The sequence below is a fragment of the Mesoplodon mirus genome (genome assembly GCF_964341445.2).
Source record: "Mesoplodon mirus genome assembly, chromosome: 18".
NCBI lineage: Eukaryota > Metazoa > Chordata > Mammalia > Artiodactyla > Ziphiidae > Mesoplodon > Mesoplodon mirus.
In genome coordinates, this window is record NC_138994.1 from 46,491,707 (window position 1) to 46,512,297 (window position 20,591).

Genomic DNA, 20,591 nt, shown 5'->3' on the forward strand with positions numbered 1-20,591 from the left:
CCCAAAATCAAATTTTTACTGAAACTCTTTATACAATAAATTATTCTTTTACTGAAAGTGTTTTTCTGATTATTAAGTAATACATACTTGTTTTAGAACAGCTGGAAAATACAGAAATGTATAAAGAAGAAAATAAGAATCATCCATAATTCCACTACCGACCAGAGCTAATCACTCTGTGGGTTTTACCCTTCCAACACGGAGCTTTAGCTCACTAATGCTTCTGAAACCTAGCCACAGACTGTTTTCTTTCAAAGCACTCGTGTCTTTTTCCACAGAATATAAAATAGAAACATACAAAAAACATACTCAAATAGAACAATGAGGCTTCTCCACAAAATGGTTTCCTATAAATCCTCCATTTTCCAAATTCCTGTGAGTCAGAGACTCTAAAACAGACTACCGAGATTTATTAAAATAATAATAATAAAAATGAGAGACCAAAGAAGAGAAAGGCCAGGGACTTATCTCCAGATCCCTCCCCGACTCCTCACGCTACCAGGGGCAGGGTGCCCACTCTTCTTCCGAGCTGGAGGTCTTTCAGTCTTAGGGGCTGTAGCGAGGCGGCGAGGCAGAGTCTGGGAGGGGATCTGAGAGTGGAGGGAAAAGAGAAAACACAGTCAGTGCCGCATCCTCTCAACTGCCCCCCCACCACTGAGGAATGGCATCGTGTGTGGGGAGGGCCAGCATCAGTCAGCAAAGGGGAAGGGCCATGCTACAGAAAACGGGACCCGGGATCAGAGGGGTCGGGTGACAGAGGACAGAGCCAGCTGGCGGGTGTGCAGAGGGCGAGGGACGAGCCAGTGAGAGCCCCCAGCCCCTCGCCCCCGCCCGACCTTCCCTCACCTCTTTCCGGGGCATGTCACCCAAGCGGGAGTCTGTGTTCCTTCTGGGGGCATTATCCCCTCGGCTGTCAGTCCTGCCACACAAATCAAGGGATGAGGATGGGCAGCTGTTCCCCCGACTCTCCCCACACGGGGTGGAAGAGCTACTCCCCAGTTCTTTCTCTTAAGAATAAGAACAAACAAGACAGACCAGGGATCAAACAGGAGGAAACATTGGTGGAATCAAATACTGAGTTATACTAGATTGTCACAATCCTAGGATTCTCAGTTCTGAGCTGCAGGGTAAAGAGGAAAAAACTAAGGTAGAAAAACATGGAGAAGAGATTTTTTTTTTTTGAAGTGAAAAAAAAAAAACCAGACAAACAGAAAAGTAGAGACAAAAGACAGGTGCGGAGGAGTGAGAGCTGGAGGAGACTCCGATCTATATCTCACCCTCACTTCTTCCCCAGAAAAGGACGGAAGCTGCTACTCAAAGGACAACGCGCACACTCCACTCTTCCTGCCCACAATCCAGATTCCATCCACCTAGTCCCTCCGCCCTTCCCTCCCAGGCTGGTACCTGCTGTGTTCCAGCCTCTTCAGGTAAAGCAGCAGATCCTCGGCAGGCAGTGCCCCCCAGCCCCGAGCTTGGTACAGTCGTAACAGCTGAGACACCTCCACCAGCTGCCTCGAGGGTGCGAGCCCATCTCCACCTGAGACACACATCAGTAATGGTCGTCATCCTAGGCCCTCCCCCAACCCTATCCCAGCTCTCGGAGTCCAGACAGGCCTTCAGTTCCAGGTACCAGCTCCACACCCAAGACCTACCTTTTTTATCTGCCGGTAAACCATGACCTGCTTACCTCTCTCTGAGGAGCCACCGCTGGGACCGCTGCTCTGTGAATGGGCTGAGGGAAGCTCATGGACCCGGAAAAGACTGGATGCCATGGCTAAGGGGACTTTAGTTTTATGGACCGGGGGTGGGAGGCGTGGTGCCTGAGGGGCTTCCTCCCAAGATGGGGCAGTCAGAGGACCTAGCAAAGGAAAGAGATTCAAATCAGGAAATGGGGCAAAATCCAAGGAATCCTGCCACCTTAGCCTTCATGGGGCTTCGTCACTTTTGCCAGCTCCTAAAGACCCATGCCTGGTAACCGGATCTCCCACCTCTTCCAGGCCTGGCCCCAACCTTCTTCAGAGGTGGTGCTCACCAGACTTAGGGGGCAGCAGGTCGTTGGAGGGGTTCTCGTTGCTCTGGGGCACTGTTTCCAGCAGCTGGGGGGACAAGACAGTAAGGTTCCCTGAGGACCGCTGAAGAAAGAGACCTCAGTGTCTGAGGGAAGCAGCAACTGGGGAAGTAAGAGCCGGGGCTGGTCACCTAAGTTCCAGAAGGAACTACTGCAACTGGGAGAGGCAGAAGCTGGGACAAAGTCTTAGTTCTAAAAGGCGGATGAAGTCCGAATCCTAGTCTCCCAGGGTAGAAAGAGAAACTGAGGAAGGAGAGGAGAAAACAAGGTGGGACGGGTGGGCCCTCTTACCTGGTGCAAAAAATGCTTGAGGCCCTGCAGCTGGGAAGGGGGCGGCAGCCCTTGCTTCAGGAAGCCATCCCCGTTGGACCCAGGATCTTCCTCAGGGAATGGCCGCTCTGCCCTGTGATCGGGATGGAAGGTCCCAGCTGCAGAGAAGGCCTCAGCTGTAAAGTGAAACAGGGGCGTGTGCTGTAGGGGAGGGGGTTCTCCACAAATCAGCTCACCACAGGCCTGGAAGGAAGGGGTCTATTAAATATAACAGGGGCAGCACAGCCAGAAGCTGGTCACAGTGGAAAACAGCTGGAGAGGGAAGAACTGAAGACAACTGAGAGCTGGCACAGCTGAATTCTACGACAGAAGTGTAGACAGAAGGGGAAAGCTATGGTACTCGGATGCTGAATAAATAAATACCACGGCAGCACAGAATGGTTTAAGATCAATAGACATGTTCCGGCTTCTTCACCAGAACATGCCCTCATTCTTAATTCTACCTGGGTTGTCACATTTACACCACACAGAGCACCCTCAACCCCACAAGTCACAGCTGACTGAACCAGGCGTGGCCACCACTCAAGGTCAGCCGATCCAAGGGATGGTTACCAACTCATCAGATCGCCTCTTTAAACTGGACCTAAGAAACAGAAGCACCAATGTCTCTGTAAGGTTGTCTAGAGCCTTTCTGGAGTCACTGTCATGGCTGCTCAAACTCACGTGCAAACCAAACTTGGGAGAGCAAGAACCTGAGGGAGAGAGAGGGCTGGTCGGCCAAGAGGAAGGAGCAGATGCCAGGGAGGCAGAGTCCAGAGCCCACGCAGGGCCCAAGAGACGAGGAACAGCTGCCCAGTTCCTGGCAGCACCCGTGAACCAACCCCAGTTCTCATTAAGCACAGATACATCACATTTCCATAAGCCTCACTCCCTTTATTTGAACAAACTTGAGTGGATTTCTGCTCCTTGCAATTTATGGTCACTAAGTCATCTGGGAAACGAAATGCTCAAGTCCCGGACAGAAAGGAAGCTAGGTTAAGAGGGAGCTGATCCGTGTGGGTGAGGAGAACCCCAGGGACTTCTGTCCCCAGTCACCTGAGGATGAAGTGAGATCCGGCTTTGGCTCCAGGGGCTGGAAGGAATGCTGGCTCTGGAAAGTGGGGCCCAGCAGGAGGCTAAGATCTGAGGAGGGGCTGCAGAGAACAGGTGGCAGCATCCCAGGGGGCTCTTCCTGTGCTTCCCGGCTCTGCTGCAATACGGGCTTTAGGGCCACGGCCACAGGGGGCACAGTCCAGATCCTCCTCTCCCCCATCTCCGGTTCCTGTGGCCCAGGGCTGGAGGGGCCGGCAGGAGGAACCTGGGCACAAGAGAGGGTGCATTTAAAGAGATGAGACATGGCCCAGACACTTTAATAAGATTACAAATTAGTAGAACGTCCTTAAAAGGAGGCTGGGGAACATTTAGCAAATTTCTATCAAATTTTAAAATGCTTATTTTTGAACTTACAATTCCATTTCTAGAAATTTTATAGATATACTTGCACAAAGACATATATTAATGATATTTTTTGCAGCACTGTTTGTAGAAGCAAAATATAGGAAACAACCTTAATGTCCACCAACAAGCACTTGGTTAAGAAGGCTACTGTTTGGGGGCGGCACTCGAGGCACCAGTAACAGCCGCTGCTCCTGGGGGGAGGAACCGGGAGACTGAGGTGCAGGGATGGGATGGAGATTACTTTTCACTGTGTACCTTTTTGAACAGTTTGGATTTTTTTTTTAACCATCTAATTATGAATTTACTTATTTATTTTTGCTGTGTTGGGTCTTTGTTTCTGTGCGAGGGCTTTCTCTAGTTGTGGCAAGCGGGGGCCACTCTTCATCGCGGTGCGCGGGCCTCTCACTATCGTGGCCTCTCTTGTTGCGGAGCACAGGCTCCAGACGCGCAGGCTCAGTAGTTGTGGCTCACGGGCCTAGTTGCTCCGCGGCATGTGGGATCTTCCCGGACCAGGGCTCGAAACCATGTCGCCTGCATTGGCAGGCAGATTCTCAACCACTGCGCCACCAGGGAAGCCCCTGGATTATTATTATTATTTTTTTACCATGTGCATGTCATCATCTATTCCAAAAAAGATTTTAGCTAATAATAAACATTTAATAATTAAAAGAAGGAAGTAGGAGATGCCAACATAGGGGTGAACTACGGACCGCCCTTGGGAGGGAGCTAGATTTCCAAAGAAGGGGTCGAAACACGATTCTGCGCAGCGTACCGGGGGACTGGGCGGCAGGGCGGCGGTGCTGAGCAGGTGGCTCGCCTCCTCCCAGTGGGCCTGCAGCATGGCCTGCAGCCGCTCCAGCAGCTCCGCCTGCTGCTCCTGCAGCCGCTGCCTCCCACTCTGCAGCTCCCGCGCTCGCGCCTGCTCCCGGGCCAGTCTGAAGGCAAGACGCGAGAGGCAATGTCGGCCCTTTACAAAAGCAGGGACTCGGAGAATAGGAAGAGCCAGAAGGGAATATGGAACACGTGAAATTGTGAAAGGCGCTGGGGCCCGTGCAGGAGAGGCCAGGGCTACAGAGGAAGCGGCCCTTCACCACTCCCTCTGGGACTGCGGCCTAACAGGGAGACCAGGGGCCGGCACCTGAGCTCATAGTCCTGGGCCACCTGCTGATGCCTCTCCTCCCGTTCTGCCATTTCCACCTTGAACTGAGCCAACTGAGTGGACAACTCCTGCTGGTGCTGTCCACTTAGCTCCTGCAGCTGCTTCCTGGGAGGACACAGGTGAGAAAAGAGGACTGAATCCTGAGACAGAAGAACTAATCAAATAAGAAAAAGCCAGAACGCGTGCACGTGAGAGTGAGCCAGCCTGCCCAGCCGTGGCACAGGCGCGTTCAGGCAAGAGGACAGCTGGTATCTTAGGATGGGTTCCCCAGAAGCAGAGCCTGGGATGAGGATTTATGGGAAAGTGGTTCATTTAAGAAGCATTTCTAGAAAAAAACTGGTAGGGGACTAGGGCTGAGGTGGGGAGAAGGCTCAATCCCCCAGGGCGGCTCTGGAAATGTTGCAGGTCGAAGCTCACCACTGTGCCCACCAGGGGCAAGGGAGCTGGAAACGTCCACTCCTGTGGCCATCAGTTATTGGTTAAGTGCTACTTCCTATGGGGTGAAGATGGAAAATCCTCAAGCACGGCTGGCTCTCCCTGTGAACCTGACTGACAGCAGCCAGTGCGTTGGAAGATGGTAAAGGGATCTGAGAGGGTCTGGACGGGGCCCCGACACCACCTGCTGCGGCTGGGGAAAGGCAGCAGCCAGTGAGCTCCACGTACCTGTGATGCTCCCTCAGCGAGGCCGCTTGACGCAGGCTGCTCTCCTGAGCCTGCGCCAGCCTCTCTGTCACCCGCCGCTCCAGCTGCACGGCCAGCTCCGACTCCATCTGGATCCGCTGGCTTTCACACCGGGCCTGGGAGTAAGGGAAGGCAGGGTCATTGTCAGCTCGCTTCTATCTGGGCTTAGAAGAGGATGGAGGATATAAGGTAGGCAAAAAAGTCCACGTACCAACGTTACCTCATATGCCTAAGAGATAAACAAGAATTTTGCCACAAGGAGTGAAAGAGGTTTCCTTTCCTTATTAAACCATGAGGTGCGCATACCTTATATGTACACAAAAGTAAAAATGACTTTGGACAATAGAAATATTTTTTTAGACAAAAGTTAGGTAGAACAATCAAATGTGTTACACATGCCTGAGGTAACACATGCAATATTCCTGGTGTACCACCTGAAACCCAGGGAGCATTCAAAAAATGTCCGTGTTCCCTCCTCCTAAAGCAGAATCATTGTCTCTATTTTCTCACCTCATAATCCTTCTTCGACTCACTGAAATCTGACTTCCACTCATAGTCCTTCATGGCAAAGAACTTAATTTCTAAATCCCGCAGTGGTTATTTCTCAGTCTTTATCTTACGTGATCTCACTGCAACACCTGCCGCCTACATCAGTTTTTCCTTCTAAAACCATTTTCCCCTTCACTCCTGTGATACCACCAGCCACACGATCTCATTCTATCTGACTGCTCTTCAGTCTCAGCTAACTGCTCCTCCTCCAACTGCCCATCAAGGCACAATGCTTCCTTGAGTTCTGTCTTCAGTTTTCTTTTTGACCACATGCTACCATTCTGGGTCACTGATGCTTTTACCTGCGTAGAGCAAATGTCTAGCATTTAGTCCATGTTTTTTTGCTACCGTTTATACCTTAAAACACTTTCTAGGGGCTTCCCTGGTGGTGCAGTGGTTGAGGGTCTGCCTGCCGATGCAGGGGACACGGGTTCGTGCCCTGGTCTAGGAGGATCCCACATGCCGCGGAGCGGCTGGGCCCGTGAGCCATGGCTGCTGAGCCTGCGCGTCCGGAGCCTGTGTTCCACAACGGGAGAGGCCACAGCAGTGAGAGGCCCACATACCGCAAAAAAAAACAAAACAAAACAAACAAAAAAACCACTTTCTAAATCTCTCTTTAGCCTGGACCTTTCTTCTAAGCTTTAAGCCCATATACCCAGAAACCTACTGTATATGCCTCAAATAGAACACATCCAAAATTGAGCTCATGTTTTTCTACCCTCAAACCTTTTCCTATTATATTTCTTGCCTTAGTTAATGGCACCACTCTCCACTGAAACACCCAACCTATTTGAAACCCGGAGTTATTCTTGACTCCTCCCACATCTTTGCCCCTCCCACATCTTTGCCCCTCCCACTGGTCATTTCATTCTGTTCAATACTAACAGCTCTTTAATTTACCCTTCTGCTCACTACTACATTAATTCAATATTACTTCAAGTCTAACTGATCTCCCTGCCTCTATTCTACCCTCCACCCTCTCTCATTCCGGCCCTAGTGGATCCTCTACTTTGTGCCTGAGTGAATATTCTAAAGCACAAAGACGCTCAATTTGTTTCCTTGTTTGAAATCCTTCAAATGTCCCTACTGTCTAAGGAATAAAGTTCTGGCTGCTGAAACTGGCTTATAGGGCCCTTTACGGTCCCACTCATCTATCTCAGCTCTCCCAAATAGGTTCCAATCATACCAAACTCCTTACAGTTACCTAAATTCTTTTTTTTAATTTAAAAAAATTGTGGTAAGAAACGCATAATACAAACTGACCTTCTTAACCTTTTTTTTTTTTTTTTTTTTTTTTTGCGGTACGCGGGCCTCTCACCGCTGTGGCCTCTCCGGACAGGCTGAGCACAGGCTCCGGACGCGCAGGCTCAGCGGCCATGGCTCACGGGCCCAGCTGCTCCGCGGCATGCGGGATCCTCCCAGACCGGGGCACGAACCCATGTCCCCTGCATCGGCAGGCGGACTCTCAACCACTGCGCCACCAGGGAAGCCCAATAAATATATTTTTTTAAATTAATATTATTCAGAACCAAACAATAAGGCAAATATCACATGGGACAAGTTGTAGGAGGCACTTAAGTTGATACTTATGGAGGAACTTAGAAGAAGCAAGCATCCATCTTAAGAAGATTTTAAAAAGAACAACAGAATAAAATCAAATAAAATATAAGAAATGAAATAAAGTATTAATAAAATAGAAAAAAAAATCAACAAAGCCAAAAGTTAATTTTCTGAAAATATATTTAATTAAATCATGAGTAAGATGGTTTTAAAAAGAGATGATGACAGAAATGACACAAATGAACAATATCTGGAATGAAAAAGTAGAAAAGATGCCAGGGACATTAAGATAAAATTATGAACAACTTTATAAGTCAATAGATTAGAAAATTTAGAGTGAATAGATATATATAGGTAAGAGAACACCAAAAATAATTCAAGAAGAAATAGAAAGCCTAAATATTTCTTTCTTTTTTTTTTAAAGGATTGCTTTTCTTTTTTTCTTTAATGTGGACCATTTTTAAAGTCTTTATTGAATTTGTTACAATGTTGCTTCTGTTTTATGTTTTGGGCCATGAGGCATGTGGGATCTTAGTTCCCTGACCAGGGATTGAACCCACACTCCCTGCATTGGAAGGCGAAGTCTTAACCACTGGACCTCCAGGGAAGTCCCCCTAAATATTTCTAGAAACATTCAAGAGGCAAAATCAAGTCAAATACCAAGTATTCAAGAAATACATATTAAATCCAACCTTACAAACTATTTCAAAGTATAATAAGAGAGGGAGTAGATCATGTTTCTAGTACTGGCAGATTGTTATTCAGAGTAACTGTTGTGCTGAACAAAAACAAACAAGTTGAATAAGATATTTTTTAAATATATGTATATACATGTATATCTCTTCCTAAAAAGTATCACAGCGGTAATGAAACAGTATGGAATTACTAGGTCAAAGTAAAGGAAAAATGGGAGCCTAGCCAGGCGAGCAAGCACAGTAGATTATAAAAAAAAAAAGAAATCTTAAAAATAAATAAACAAACAAATAAGTAAATAAAGAGACATGTACACTTTTTTTGGCAGGAGGGAGTCCAGACTTTTAAGAAAATCTGTTAGATCACAGGCTAATCACAGAGATAATGGAACAGAAATGTCAATTACCACACACAAGAAATACCGTTTGCAAAAACCATTTGGAAAAGTCACTATACAAACAGACGGCTGCAGCTGTCAAAGGAAATCCCTGAGGAGGGAGAAAATATGATTTCCAGAGTTACTACATTATAATACTCAAAATATACAGCTCTCAACAAAAGATTATAAAACATACCAAAAAAACATGAAAATATGACTCATTCAAAGGAAAAAGAGAATATAACAGGAACTCTTCCTGTGGAAGCCCAGACATTAGGATTACTAGTCAAAGACGTAAAATCAACAGTCTTAAATATGCTCAATGATCTATTTAGACAATAAACTAAAGGAAATCAGAACAAAGTATGAACAAATAGGGGGTGTGAACACAGAGATTTAAAGAGATTGAAATTATAAACAGGAACCAAATAGAAATTCTGGAGTTGAAAAGTACAACTCATGATATGAAAAATTCACTAGATAACACTATACATCTACTAGAATGGCCAAAATCCAGAACACTGACATGCCAAATGTTGGTGAGGATGTGGAACAACAGAAACGCTCATTCATTGCTGATGGGAATGCAAAATGGTACACTCACTTTGGAAGACACTATAGTGGTTTCTTACAAAACTAAATGCGCCCTTACCATATGACCCAGCAACCACACTCCTTGGTATTTACCCAAAGGAGCTCACACAGAAAACTTGCACATGAATGTTTACAGAAGTTTTACTCATAACTGCCAACACTGGGACTTCCCTGGTGGTCAGGCGGCTAAGACTCTGTACTCCCAATGCAGGCGGCCCTGGTTCGATCCCTGCAGGGAACTAGACCCCACATGCCGCAATTCAGAGTTGGCATGCCACAACTAAAAGATCCCACATGCTGCAACTAAAGATCCCGCAGGTGGCAACAAAGATCCCATGTGCCGCAACTAAAACCTGGCACAGCCAAATAAATAAATAAATAAATATTTTTAAAAAACCCAACAAAACTGCCAACACTTACAAGCAGCAAAGATGTGTAGGTGAAAAGATAAACTGACAATGGAATATTATTTACCACTAAAAAGAAGTGAGCTATCAAGCCATGAAAAGACATGGAAAAAAATCATATCACTAAGTGAAAGAAGCCAATCTGAAAAGGCTACATACTATATGATGCCAACTATATTACATTCCGGAAAAGGCAAAACTATGGAGAAAGTAAAAAGATCAGTGGTTTCCAGGGGTTAAAGGGAGGAAGCGATGAACAGTGAAACTAAGTGTGATACTATAAAGGTGGATACACGTCATTATAAATTTGTCCAAACTCATATAATGTACAAGAGCAAAAGCGAACCTTAATGTAAACTATGGACTCTAGGTGATAATGATGTGTCAACTGTAACAAACGTACTACTCTGGTGGGAGATGCTACTATTAGGGGAAGCTGCGGGGGGCTGCAGTTAGGAAGTATATGGGAAATCTCTGTACCTTCCACTCAATTTTGCTGTGAACCTGAAACTGCTCTAAAAAATAAAATCTTTTTTTTTTTAACTTTAAAATTAATTAATTAATTAATTAACTTATGGCTGTGTTGGGTCTTCATTTCTGTGCGAGGGCTTTCTCTAGTTGTGGCAAGCGGGGGCCACTCTTCATCGCGGTGCGCAGGCGTCTCACTGTCGCGGCCTCTCTTGTTGCGGAGCACAGGCTCCAGATGCGCAGGCTCAGTAATTGTGGCTCACAGGCCCAGTTGCTCCATGGCATGTGGAATCTTCCCAGACCAGGGTGCAAACCCGTGTCCCCTGCATTGGCAGGCAGACTCCCAACCACTGCACCACCAGGGAAGCCCTAAAATCTATTTTAAAAAAATCACTACAGGGGCTCAATGGCAGATGTCAGCAGGCAGAAGAAATGATCAATGAACTTGAAGACAAGCAACTGAAATTATCCCGTCAGATGAGCAGAAAGAAAAAAAAAATGAAGAAAAATGAATAAAATCTGGGGGACCTGTGGGACATCATCAAACATATGCATTAGGGAAGTCAAGAGAAAGAGAGAAAAAATATCTGAAGAAATAATGGCCAAAAACTTCCCAAATTTGATAAAGTTCATAAATCTACACATCCCAGAAACTCAACAATCTCTAAGCAAGATAAACTCAAAGAGATCCACACTGACACATTATTGTCACTCTATCAAAAGCCAAAGAGGGAATCTTGAAAGCAACAAGAGAGAAGCAATTTGTCACTTACCAGGGAGCCTCAATAAGATTAATAGCTGATTTCTCCTAAGAAATCATGGAGGCCAGAAGGTAGTGGAATGACATATTTTTTTGTTTTTTTAAATTTTATTTATTTAATTTATTTTTGGCTGCGTTGGGTCTTCGTTGCTGTGCACGGGCTTTCTCTAGTTGCGGCGAGCCGGGGTTACTCTTCGTTGCTGTGCACGGGCTTCTCATTGTGGTGGCTTCTCTTGTTGCAGAGCACGGGGCTCTAGACGCATGGGCTTCAGTAGCTGGGGCATACTGGCTCAGTAGTTGTGGCTCACAGGCTCTAGAGCCCAGGCTCAGTAGTTATGGCGCACGGGCTTAGTTGCTCCGCAGCACATGGGATCTTCCCGAACCAGGGCTCGGACCCGTGTCCTCTGCATTGGCAGGCGGATTCTTAACCACTGCGCCACCAGGGAAGTCCCAACATGTTTTAAAGAAAAACGACTGTCAACTAAGAATTCTATATGGGGAGGGTGGGGGGAATGTGAGGAAAATCCTTCAACAATGAAGGAGAAATTAAAACATTCCCTGATGGATAAAAGCTAAGGGTGATCATTACTAGTGGACCTGCCCTACAAGAAATTCTAAAGGGAGTCCTTCAGGCTGAAATGAAATGAAATTAGACAGTAACTTGAAGCCATATGAAGAAATAAAGCCATATGAAACAACTGATAAAGGTTGCTACATAGGCAAATATAAACCTATATTATTGTACTTTTGGTTTGTAACTCCTTTTTTCCAATATGACTTAAAAGGCAGAGGCATAAAACAATAAGTACAAATCTGTAATAACAATATGAAGGGGGAGGGACAGAGACATATAGGAACAGAGTATACACTACTGAAACTAAAGTAGGTATTATCCAAACTAGGTTACTATCACTTTAAGATGTTAATTGTAATCGCAAGGTAACCATTCAGAAAATAACTTTAAAAATATACAGAAAAGGAAAGAGGAAAAGATAACAGTATACTACAAAAATATCAACAAACTATCAAAAAAAAAAAAAAGGCAGTAATGGAGGAACTGAGGAACAAAAAACATTTAAGACATAAAAAACCAAACAGCTAAATGGCAGAAGTCCTTCCTTATCAGTAATTACTTTAAATGTAAAGGATTAAATGTTCCAATTAATAGGCAGGAATTGACATAATGGATTAAAAAAAAAACATCATGAACCTATACATTGTCCACAAGAGACTCACTTTACAAAGACACAAAAAGGTTGAAAGTAAAAGGATGAAAAAAGATAGTCCATGCAAATAGTAAACAAAAGACAGGGTGGGGGCTATATTAATATCAGACAAAATAGATTTTAAGCAAAAAGGTAATATTAAGAAGATATAGCAGTTATAAATATATGTGTACCTAATAGAGCCCCAAAATATATGAAGAAAAAAAATGACAGAATTGAAGGGAGAAAACAGACAGTTCTACAACCACAGCTGGAGACTTCAATACCCCACTTTCAATAATCGATGGAACAATAACGAAATGGAGGACATGAACAACACTAAAGCTAGGCGCTACTCTGGGACTTAACAGTAAATAGACAAAAATCACTGCCCTCATGCACCTTACAGAAAATAAACAAGATACACTATGGGGGAGGTGGAGTGGGGAAATGGGTGAAATCGGTGAAGGGGATTGAGAGGTACAAACCTCCAGCTATAAAATAAATAAGTCACAGGGATATAATGCACAGCATAGGGAATATTCAATGATATTGTAATAACTTTGAATGGTGATAAATGGTAACTAGACTTATCATGGTAATCACTTTGTAACATATATAAAGATATCAAATCACTGTGTTGTACACCTGAAACTAATATAATACTGTAAGTCAACTATACTTCAATTTAAAAAAATTAAATACTAAGTAAAATAAATAAAAAGGTATATTATGTAGTATAGTAGGAGAAAAATTAAACAGGGAAGGGAACAGGGATTGTCAGAGGTTGCAGATTTTACTCAGTGTGGCTGGGGAAGAACTCACTAGGAAGATGACGTCTGAGTAAAGAGTAGTTCTCCTTACTCTAAATTCTTATTTATCATACTCCTTCAAAAATGTGTGTGCTAGACAAACTCCCCATCTATCTGGTGAGCTCTTTGTTGGCCGGGGCTATTGTGTTAGGACTATCCCAGCACAGAGCTTACACAGAAGGACCATTCGATAGGTTTACTGAATGCCCACATAGACACGCACAGCTACCATCAGTTCAGGGGGTACAGCAGCGTATAAGTTGCCACTGAAGTTTTTACTAACGTCTTCACCCTTGGCGCTCCATGATAAGTTAGTTTCCATGTGGTCAGCCCTGCAACTCAATGGGCCAGGTGAAAAGTAAAAGTGTGTTCTCTCAAACACTGGCCTCACTAACCCAGAAACTGGGTGTCTCCTTAAGTCAACCATTATAATAAGGAAAAAAGTCTCTCAGAAACTCATTAATGTGCCCTTAGCACACATTTTATGCATAAAAACAGAGGCCCGTAAAGGTTAAAATTCTAGTTAGAAATGGGAGTGTTTGCCTGACTCCTGAAAGTCACTCTGCCTCAGACCTACGTCTTCTCACCAGGAACTCTCCTCAAGAAACTCTGCCTCCTGACCTGCACCAGGCTCAGCTCCAGCTGCAAGGCGTCTCTCTCTCTCCGAGCTGTGTCCAGCTCTCCTTCCAACCGCCGCACCTCAGACTGCACCAATGCCAGCTGCTGCTGGGCCTCCCGGGCTGCCTGGGCCTCCCTCTGGATGTTTCCATAAGAAAGAGAAATCAAACTTAAGTTTGTACCTCATCCTCTGGGTGTTTCCATAAGAAAGAGAAATCAAACTTAAGTTTGTACCTCATCCTCTGGGTGTTTCCATAAGAAAGAGAAATCAAACTTAAGTTTGTACCTCATCATTGCCTGTCTCCCAGTTACCTCTATTTCCCAATTCATCCTCCCGTACCCTAAAAACTAAGCTTCCTCTCTCCTCATATGTGACCTATTTCCTCATCTCTGTTGAATCTCACTCTTCGACCTTCCAGGTATTTGATGCCCCCAGCCCTTCCTGCAGGCCCTACACTCTCAATCTTCTCTCCCACATAGAGTTCTTCACTCTCCATCCCAGTCCACTACATCGCGTTTTCTGACATCCGTCTCATTCAATTATTTTGTTCTTCATCTGTTCCCCCATTCCCCAAGTGCCACTTTTACCTTCTCCCTTTCCAACTGAGCCTGGCTCTCCTCCTGCAGTGCCTGGTAGCATTCCTTAAGCTGATGCTCCTGCTGGGCCCAGGTCTGCCGTTCTTCTTCTAGGGCCACCTGAAGTGTCTCCAGCTGTTGATGTTCACTGAGTTGCCCAGCCCGAGCCTCATCCCGTTCTCCCTGCAGGGCCCGGCACCGCTGCTGTTCCAGCTCCAAGCTCAGGGTCAGAGCTTGCCTTTCCTCTTCCTATAGACCCAGGAGAAAACCAAGATCCTTAGCATGCCCTTAAGAGACCAGCAATCTGCCCCCTTACTCCCATACAATGTGCCCGCTGAGAATTATATCCGTTAAAATACAACAGTTAACAAGCCCACAAGATTCATGGTAAATAAGAGCTTCTGTTCCAGAGTTAGGTAGATTTGGGTTCAAATCTCAGTTTGAATCCCAGCTTTGCATTTACTTTGTGTTCTGAGGCACACATCCTTATCTGTAAAGTGGGCATATTACAGTCTACCTTGTGAGGATTAAAGTTAAAAGCGTATGTAAAGAATTTAGCACAGGGCTTCCCTGGTGGCGCAGTGGTTGAGAGTCCACCTGCCAATGCAGGGGACACGGGTTTGTACCCCGGTCCCGGAGGATCCCACTTGCCGCGGAGCGGCTGGGCCCGTGAGCCGTGGCCACTGAGCCTGCGCATCCGGAGCCTGTGCTCCGCAACGGGAGAGGCCACAGCAGTGAGAGGCCCGCGTACCGCAAAAAAAAAAAAAAAGAATTTAGCACAGTGTCTGGCATGTAGTAAGTACTCAATATACAATAGCTATCACCATCGTCATCAAAAGAAATTCCACAAAGACTAGAAAATCCAGCCTACAATCATGTACTAGCCAACCAGCAGCCACCATCAGCGCTCTTGGATGTAGCCTGTTAGGAATATAAGTACCAGCATGCATGTAGCAAGCATGTGTCATGCATGTAAGAAATTCTAAACCTGGCTACTAATTCATATAGGTAATCTTATCATTTCAGCAATTAGAAACTTGAGTAAGTCTCATCCCATACCTTTTCTGGTCTGCCATAGACCAGGGTTCTCAAACCTGGTTGAACGAAATCACCTAGGAAATTTCTGAAAGTATTTAGGCTCCCCAACCCCCAATATATCAAAACCTCTGGGAAAGGGTCAGAAATCTGTATTTAAAAATAATTATCCAAATGATTTTAATGAGGATACAATTTGCTGAGTCTCTCAAACTTACTTGGTGGCAGAGCTTACTTTCTGTAGAGTATCTAGCAGAACTATTTTTTTTTAAATCTTCTTTTATGTATGTATTTATTTATTTACTTGGCCATGCCACCGAGGCATGTGGGATCTTAGTTCCCTGACAAAGGATTGAACCCATGCCCCCTGCAGTGGAAGCACAGAGTCTCAACCATTAGACCGCCAGGGAAGCCCCCAGAACTTGTGTTTTTTTGTTTTTTTTTGCTGTACGCGGGCCTCTCACTGTTGTGGCCTCTCCCGTTGCGGAGCACAGGCTCCGGACGCACAGGCTCAGCAGCCATGGCTCACGGGCCCAGCCGCTCCGCGGCATATGGGATCCTCCCAGACCGGGGCACGAACCCGTATCCCCTGCATCGGCAGGCGGACTCTCAACCACTGCGCCACCAGGGAGGCCCAGAACTTGTGTTTTAAAGAACACACTTTGCCCTGGTGCAACTCAAATTATGAACTCCCACAATCCATCAAAAGCCCGTATCCCTCTAGAAGTAATTAACAGCCTCTACTGGAATTAACCCAGGAAGCATTCTCACCAGTGTCTCTCTTTCCCGTTGCTGCAGTCTGGCACCTTCCTGCTCACGATTCAGGGCCTCCATGGCCTCAGAAAGGCTTTGTTCCAGGCGGGTTACTGTCTTTCAAGGAGAGAGGAACACAGGACGGAGGAACTGAGGGGAATCCCTGTACTTCGAAAATCATTAACAATGTAAACTCTAAAAGCAAGAGTTAACTAAATGACTTGGGGGCCAGAGAGAAGACCACATGGCGTGAAGAAACCTGAGAAGACATCAACCATGCAAGTTTGACAGCAGAAACACTGAAGGGAGAGGAAGTGAGGAGAACTGTCAGGCCAGCTATGGCAAGACTGAGGTCAATCTGTCAGGAAGGCAAGATTGAGGTCAATCTGTCAGGAACCCTGACTCCAGAGCTGTTTCTACCCTCTCCCATCCAGCCGTCGGTGACCTACGTTCTAAAGCCCTATGACCCGGGTTGCACACCTCCTGCTGCTTGCTTCTAGTGAGTTCAGCTGCCTGGCGCTCCTCCTGGAGTCCCCGAAGCACCTCTGTCCGCTCAGCTTCATGCCGGTTCCAGCCCTCCACCACGCGGGCCAGGGTCTCAGGAAAGTCAGACAGAATTTCAAATAATTTTTTTGCCCTCTTTCTGCCCACAGGAGCAGGGTCAACAGCCACCTTCTCCCCGTGGTCAGTTAACCCACCACTTACCCCAGCTCCTAACATGAACAAAGAAATGTTGGTTGGCCTCCCCCTATCCACTATTCCTTGGTGCCCCCCATGGAGAGACCCACCCGCATTCTGCTACCCCGGCACCTTGTCCAGTTGTTCAATCATGATATCTTTCTTGCGGTCGGCAGTCACGGCCACAGCTAACTGTTGCTGAAGCTCTAGCACGCGGGTCTGCAGGCTCTGAATATGGTGCTCACAATGCTGGGAAGAAGGATGAGGAGTCTGAATGTTGCCATCCTTAGTTTGACCAAAGCTCCAAACTTTCCAGCTCCTCTACAGGGGAAATGGGCTGGAGACAGGGAGCCTGGGTCCCAAGAACAGAACAGGTTTGGGGAAGGAGAGTCAGGAATTCTGGAGCCTAAGACCTCCAACACCTTCCTCTACCACCTCGGGAAGCAGGGGCTTAGTTTCCAGCCTCTTCCCTTTTCCAGATCTTCTGGGGAAATTTTCCATGAACCTTTTGGCAGGGGTGCAGCAGCCCATGCTGCACAGAGTGAGAAGTTACTCCTGCCCTAAGAAGCATATTGGACACAACAATTCAACATGGCAAGGATAAAGGGGAAAGCCTTTCACTCATGGCCAGGCAGTTTAAAATGGAGGAAGAGAAGGTCCCAAAAATGACAACACAACCAATAATTCTGACCCTTCCTCTGCCTTGTCCCTCTCTCTGCCCCCTTCAGATAGGCTTAGGCTCACAGAAACAAAGCTCATTATATCACTGGTAGCTTTGCACAAGCCAACCAAGTTTCTTGTTCATTCACCAAACATGCACAGGGTATTTCTATGTGTTCAGTATATTCTAGACTTTAGGAAGAAAGTGCTGAACAAGATAAGGTGTGACCTGCATAGAGCTTAGGTTTTAGAGGGGGAAAACAAACAAGATATATCAGACTTTGATAAACTACATGAAGGAAATAACACAATGATCTGAGGGGATAATACCTGGAGGGGAGGTGTGCCTTTCTAGCTAGGATGGTCAAAGAAGGCCTGCCTTCCAGCAGAGCCATTTGAGCAAAGTCCCAGCCTGCAGGCCCTTAACCTTCAGCCCCTTTTCTAATCTTTGCTGCTGTCAAAAGGAAGCCTTTATATCTCACCTTGCGACGGGTATGCTCTGAATCCAGTGCATCTCTCAGCCCCTGAAAATCCGGGGGATTGAGTGGGGGCCCTGACCGAAGGCTGGTGTAGCGGGGAAACAACTCCTCCAGGGCTTGGGCTGAGCTAGATGGAGATGAGTCGTGCAGGGGCCGGGTGCTGAGCAAATCAGGTAGAGAATATTAGGGTTGGGAAAGCTTTTGCGATCCACTAATCCAACTGTGACATTTTACAAATGAGGAAACTGAAACTCAGGGCAGGAGACTTGCCCAAAGTTATAAAGCTAGGTAGATAAGTGATAGAGCCATAGATAGCACGCAGGTTCTATCATTCACTCTATAGTGCTCCTTCCTCTATTCCACACTCCCTGCAGTACAAGTCTCAGCAGAAACAAACTAGCTCTTCTGGAGGAAGAAGGACGAGAAGTTGGGAGAGAGCCAGGTACTAAGCAGCAGATGCCCATGTTCCCAAAGGAGGAAAGGGGATAGAAGAAAGGAGAGAAAGGATGAAAACTGAAAGCTAAGTGACAAGCATCTTAGGTCCTTAAGAGATACAAAAGCAGTAAAGGGAGAACTAAGCACTAGAACATTTGGCTTTCCAAGAAAGAAAGGAAGTCAGCTAGGAGAATCCCAAGGAAAACTCACTTAAGTAAGGTGGCCGTGCTGTCACTGTCAAAGGAGTCCTCTTCCCGTCTCTCTGAGCCGGCACCTGGAGTAGCGGGATCCTCTGTGGGCCAGCCAGAGAGGCCCATAGCCAGGGTCAGGTAAGGACAGGAACAGGGACCACTTGAAGAAGAGGTCCTTCCTTTCTACTTCACCCACTCCTCCTGCCCTCTCCCAAAGAACGGGAACCTTTCCTCCAAAAACTCTTATCTCCGAGGTCTAGGTCGCCACCCCCCACACACCCTGCTTCCTTTCTCCACTTTTTCCCACCCCTTAAATCTAGGTTCTCCTTTATAGGGAAGGGGTTCACTCACGATAGGCCGTATCTCGTGAGGTTTGGAGCATGCTCTGGAGTTGACCCCGAACACTTTCCATCTCAAAGATATGCTTGGAACCATCCTAGAAAAAGTAACATGGAAATCAGATGCAATAATCCATAATCTACCTACTGCCAGGGTAGATGGCATCCAGTAGCCCCTAAGGCCCAAGATTTTTTACTCTCACACCTGGGAAAACAAGAAAAATAGGACTGACCTAGTAAGAAACTCGAATGTCTACCGAAGCCAGACAGGCAATGTAAATGAATTAATTGGGCAACTTAAGACAAGAGTGGTGAGGATTCTTGCCAACTAGAGAGCAACTATCCTGTCTAAAGACTCTGTAGTCCATGGCTAGCAGTTTTTCAAACTCTGGGCGGCCTAACCAGTCTGTAGATTGGTTATGATACCTGCTCTCTCTGACACTATCTATAACATGTATTATTGATTAAACTATGTTTTAATGATTTACATTCCAAATTTTGAACCATATGATCAAAATAGTTTTGAGCTGGAAGGATCTCAGCATATTTTCCCTAAGTCCCTAGTTCCCTCTTGGGATGAAGAAACGTTATCCTCACTCCCAGCACCCACATCCCAGTTAAAGCACAGCAACCTATCCCACAGGTGTCTCTGAAGGAAAAAAAAAAAGAGCTTGTAGTTTCACAACTTTCCAAATTATGGTGGCCCAGGCCACTCTCTCCCTCATAAACATTTGTTCCCAGGAACAAGCATGACTGACTGTGTAGTTAAAAGGAATTTGGAATCCAACAATAGGAGTTCAAGTCTCAGTAAAGCTATTTCTTTTTTACCACCCCCGATCCCAAGACCCTAGAGGTTTCCAAGACACACCTCCCTCACCTTCTTCTTCAAGCTGTTCTCCAATCCAACCGACAAGCTGTGACTCAGTTCTTGGGCCAAGCCATCTAACACCTCACGAGGAGGTGGGAAGGTGGCGGGCAAAAACAGCTGGGCTCGGGCTGTGCTCTCTGCCTGACGACTGAGGTGCAAAGAAGTATACAGCTGGGAGGTCACCTCAGAGGATGCTTGGTTCAGCCCAGGGGCTTCTGATGAATCACTCAGGAGATCTTTGGCCCGGAGAGGTGAACTGGGGCTGGTAGCTGATGTTGCCATGAGTACAGGGAAGAGACAACTGGAGACAGCAGAGCTGGGAACTCCTGGTTCTGCTTTAGGAGAGCCCAGGCGGAAAGCACCCCGAGAAGGAAGATTTGGGAGAAAGGAGGAAGACTCCAAGCGAAGGATTCTTGTTGAATGAGGGTATGGAGCCTTTCTGGTTAGAGGAAAGGTTTCCAACGGTTCGAGAGGGCAAAAGGATTTCTTTCCACAGCTCCTGGTAACAGTGGAAAAGGAGGGTGCAGCAAGGAGAGGGTGGGGACGGAAGACCTGCTGCAGTTCCTCTGGAGCACTGAAAGCTGCAGATCAACTTCCGGCACAGGCTATCACTGGTCAACTGAGCTCTTAAGTTTTCACACCCAGAACGTGCAAACTGAAACGGACCCAAATCCAATAGAGGCCTAATTTCCGTCCAGCTGCCTTATTTGCCCCTCAACTGGCTGTGGTCTCAGAGGGGCAGGCACCTCATGCTCCCCACCTCCCCTCTCCTCCCACTGCACTCGTTCTACCCAGGGTCAACTCTCTAGTATATCCCCTCCGATCCCTCTTGTCAAGAAAGCCATAGCAAGGTCCCTA

The 20,591-nt window shown here is 46.4% G+C and overlaps 1 protein-coding gene across 5 annotated transcripts; it reads right to left on the bottom strand.

Moving 5' to 3' along the window:
• Positions 1 to 393: 393 nt before the first annotated feature.
• CNTROB (centrobin, centriole duplication and spindle assembly protein) lies at positions 394 to 20,143 on the bottom strand. Of its 5 annotated transcripts, none has more exons than XM_082604039.1 (19): positions 19,743 to 20,143; positions 18,879 to 18,963; positions 18,547 to 18,610; positions 17,905 to 18,061; positions 16,895 to 17,011; positions 16,565 to 16,681; positions 16,103 to 16,201; positions 14,309 to 14,545; positions 13,724 to 13,858; positions 5,658 to 5,791; positions 4,974 to 5,099; positions 4,608 to 4,770; positions 3,434 to 3,695; positions 2,360 to 2,514; positions 2,033 to 2,096; positions 1,688 to 1,858; positions 1,405 to 1,537; positions 847 to 919; positions 394 to 590 (listed from the first exon to the last, which is right to left on the bottom strand). In XM_082604039.1, the coding sequence occupies exons 1-19, from the start codon at positions 20,013 to 20,015 to the stop codon at positions 465 to 467; spliced, it is 2,691 nt and encodes an 896-aa protein (XP_082460165.1). In that variant the 5' UTR covers positions 20,016 to 20,143; the 3' UTR covers positions 394 to 464. The 5 variants fall into 5 exon arrangements, with proteins under 5 accessions (XP_082460165.1, XP_082460163.1, XP_082460164.1 ...); XM_082604037.1 differs by having other exon boundaries at positions 18,547 to 18,628; XM_082604038.1 differs by having other exon boundaries at positions 19,734 to 20,143.
• Positions 20,144 to 20,591: the final 448 nt, after the last annotated feature.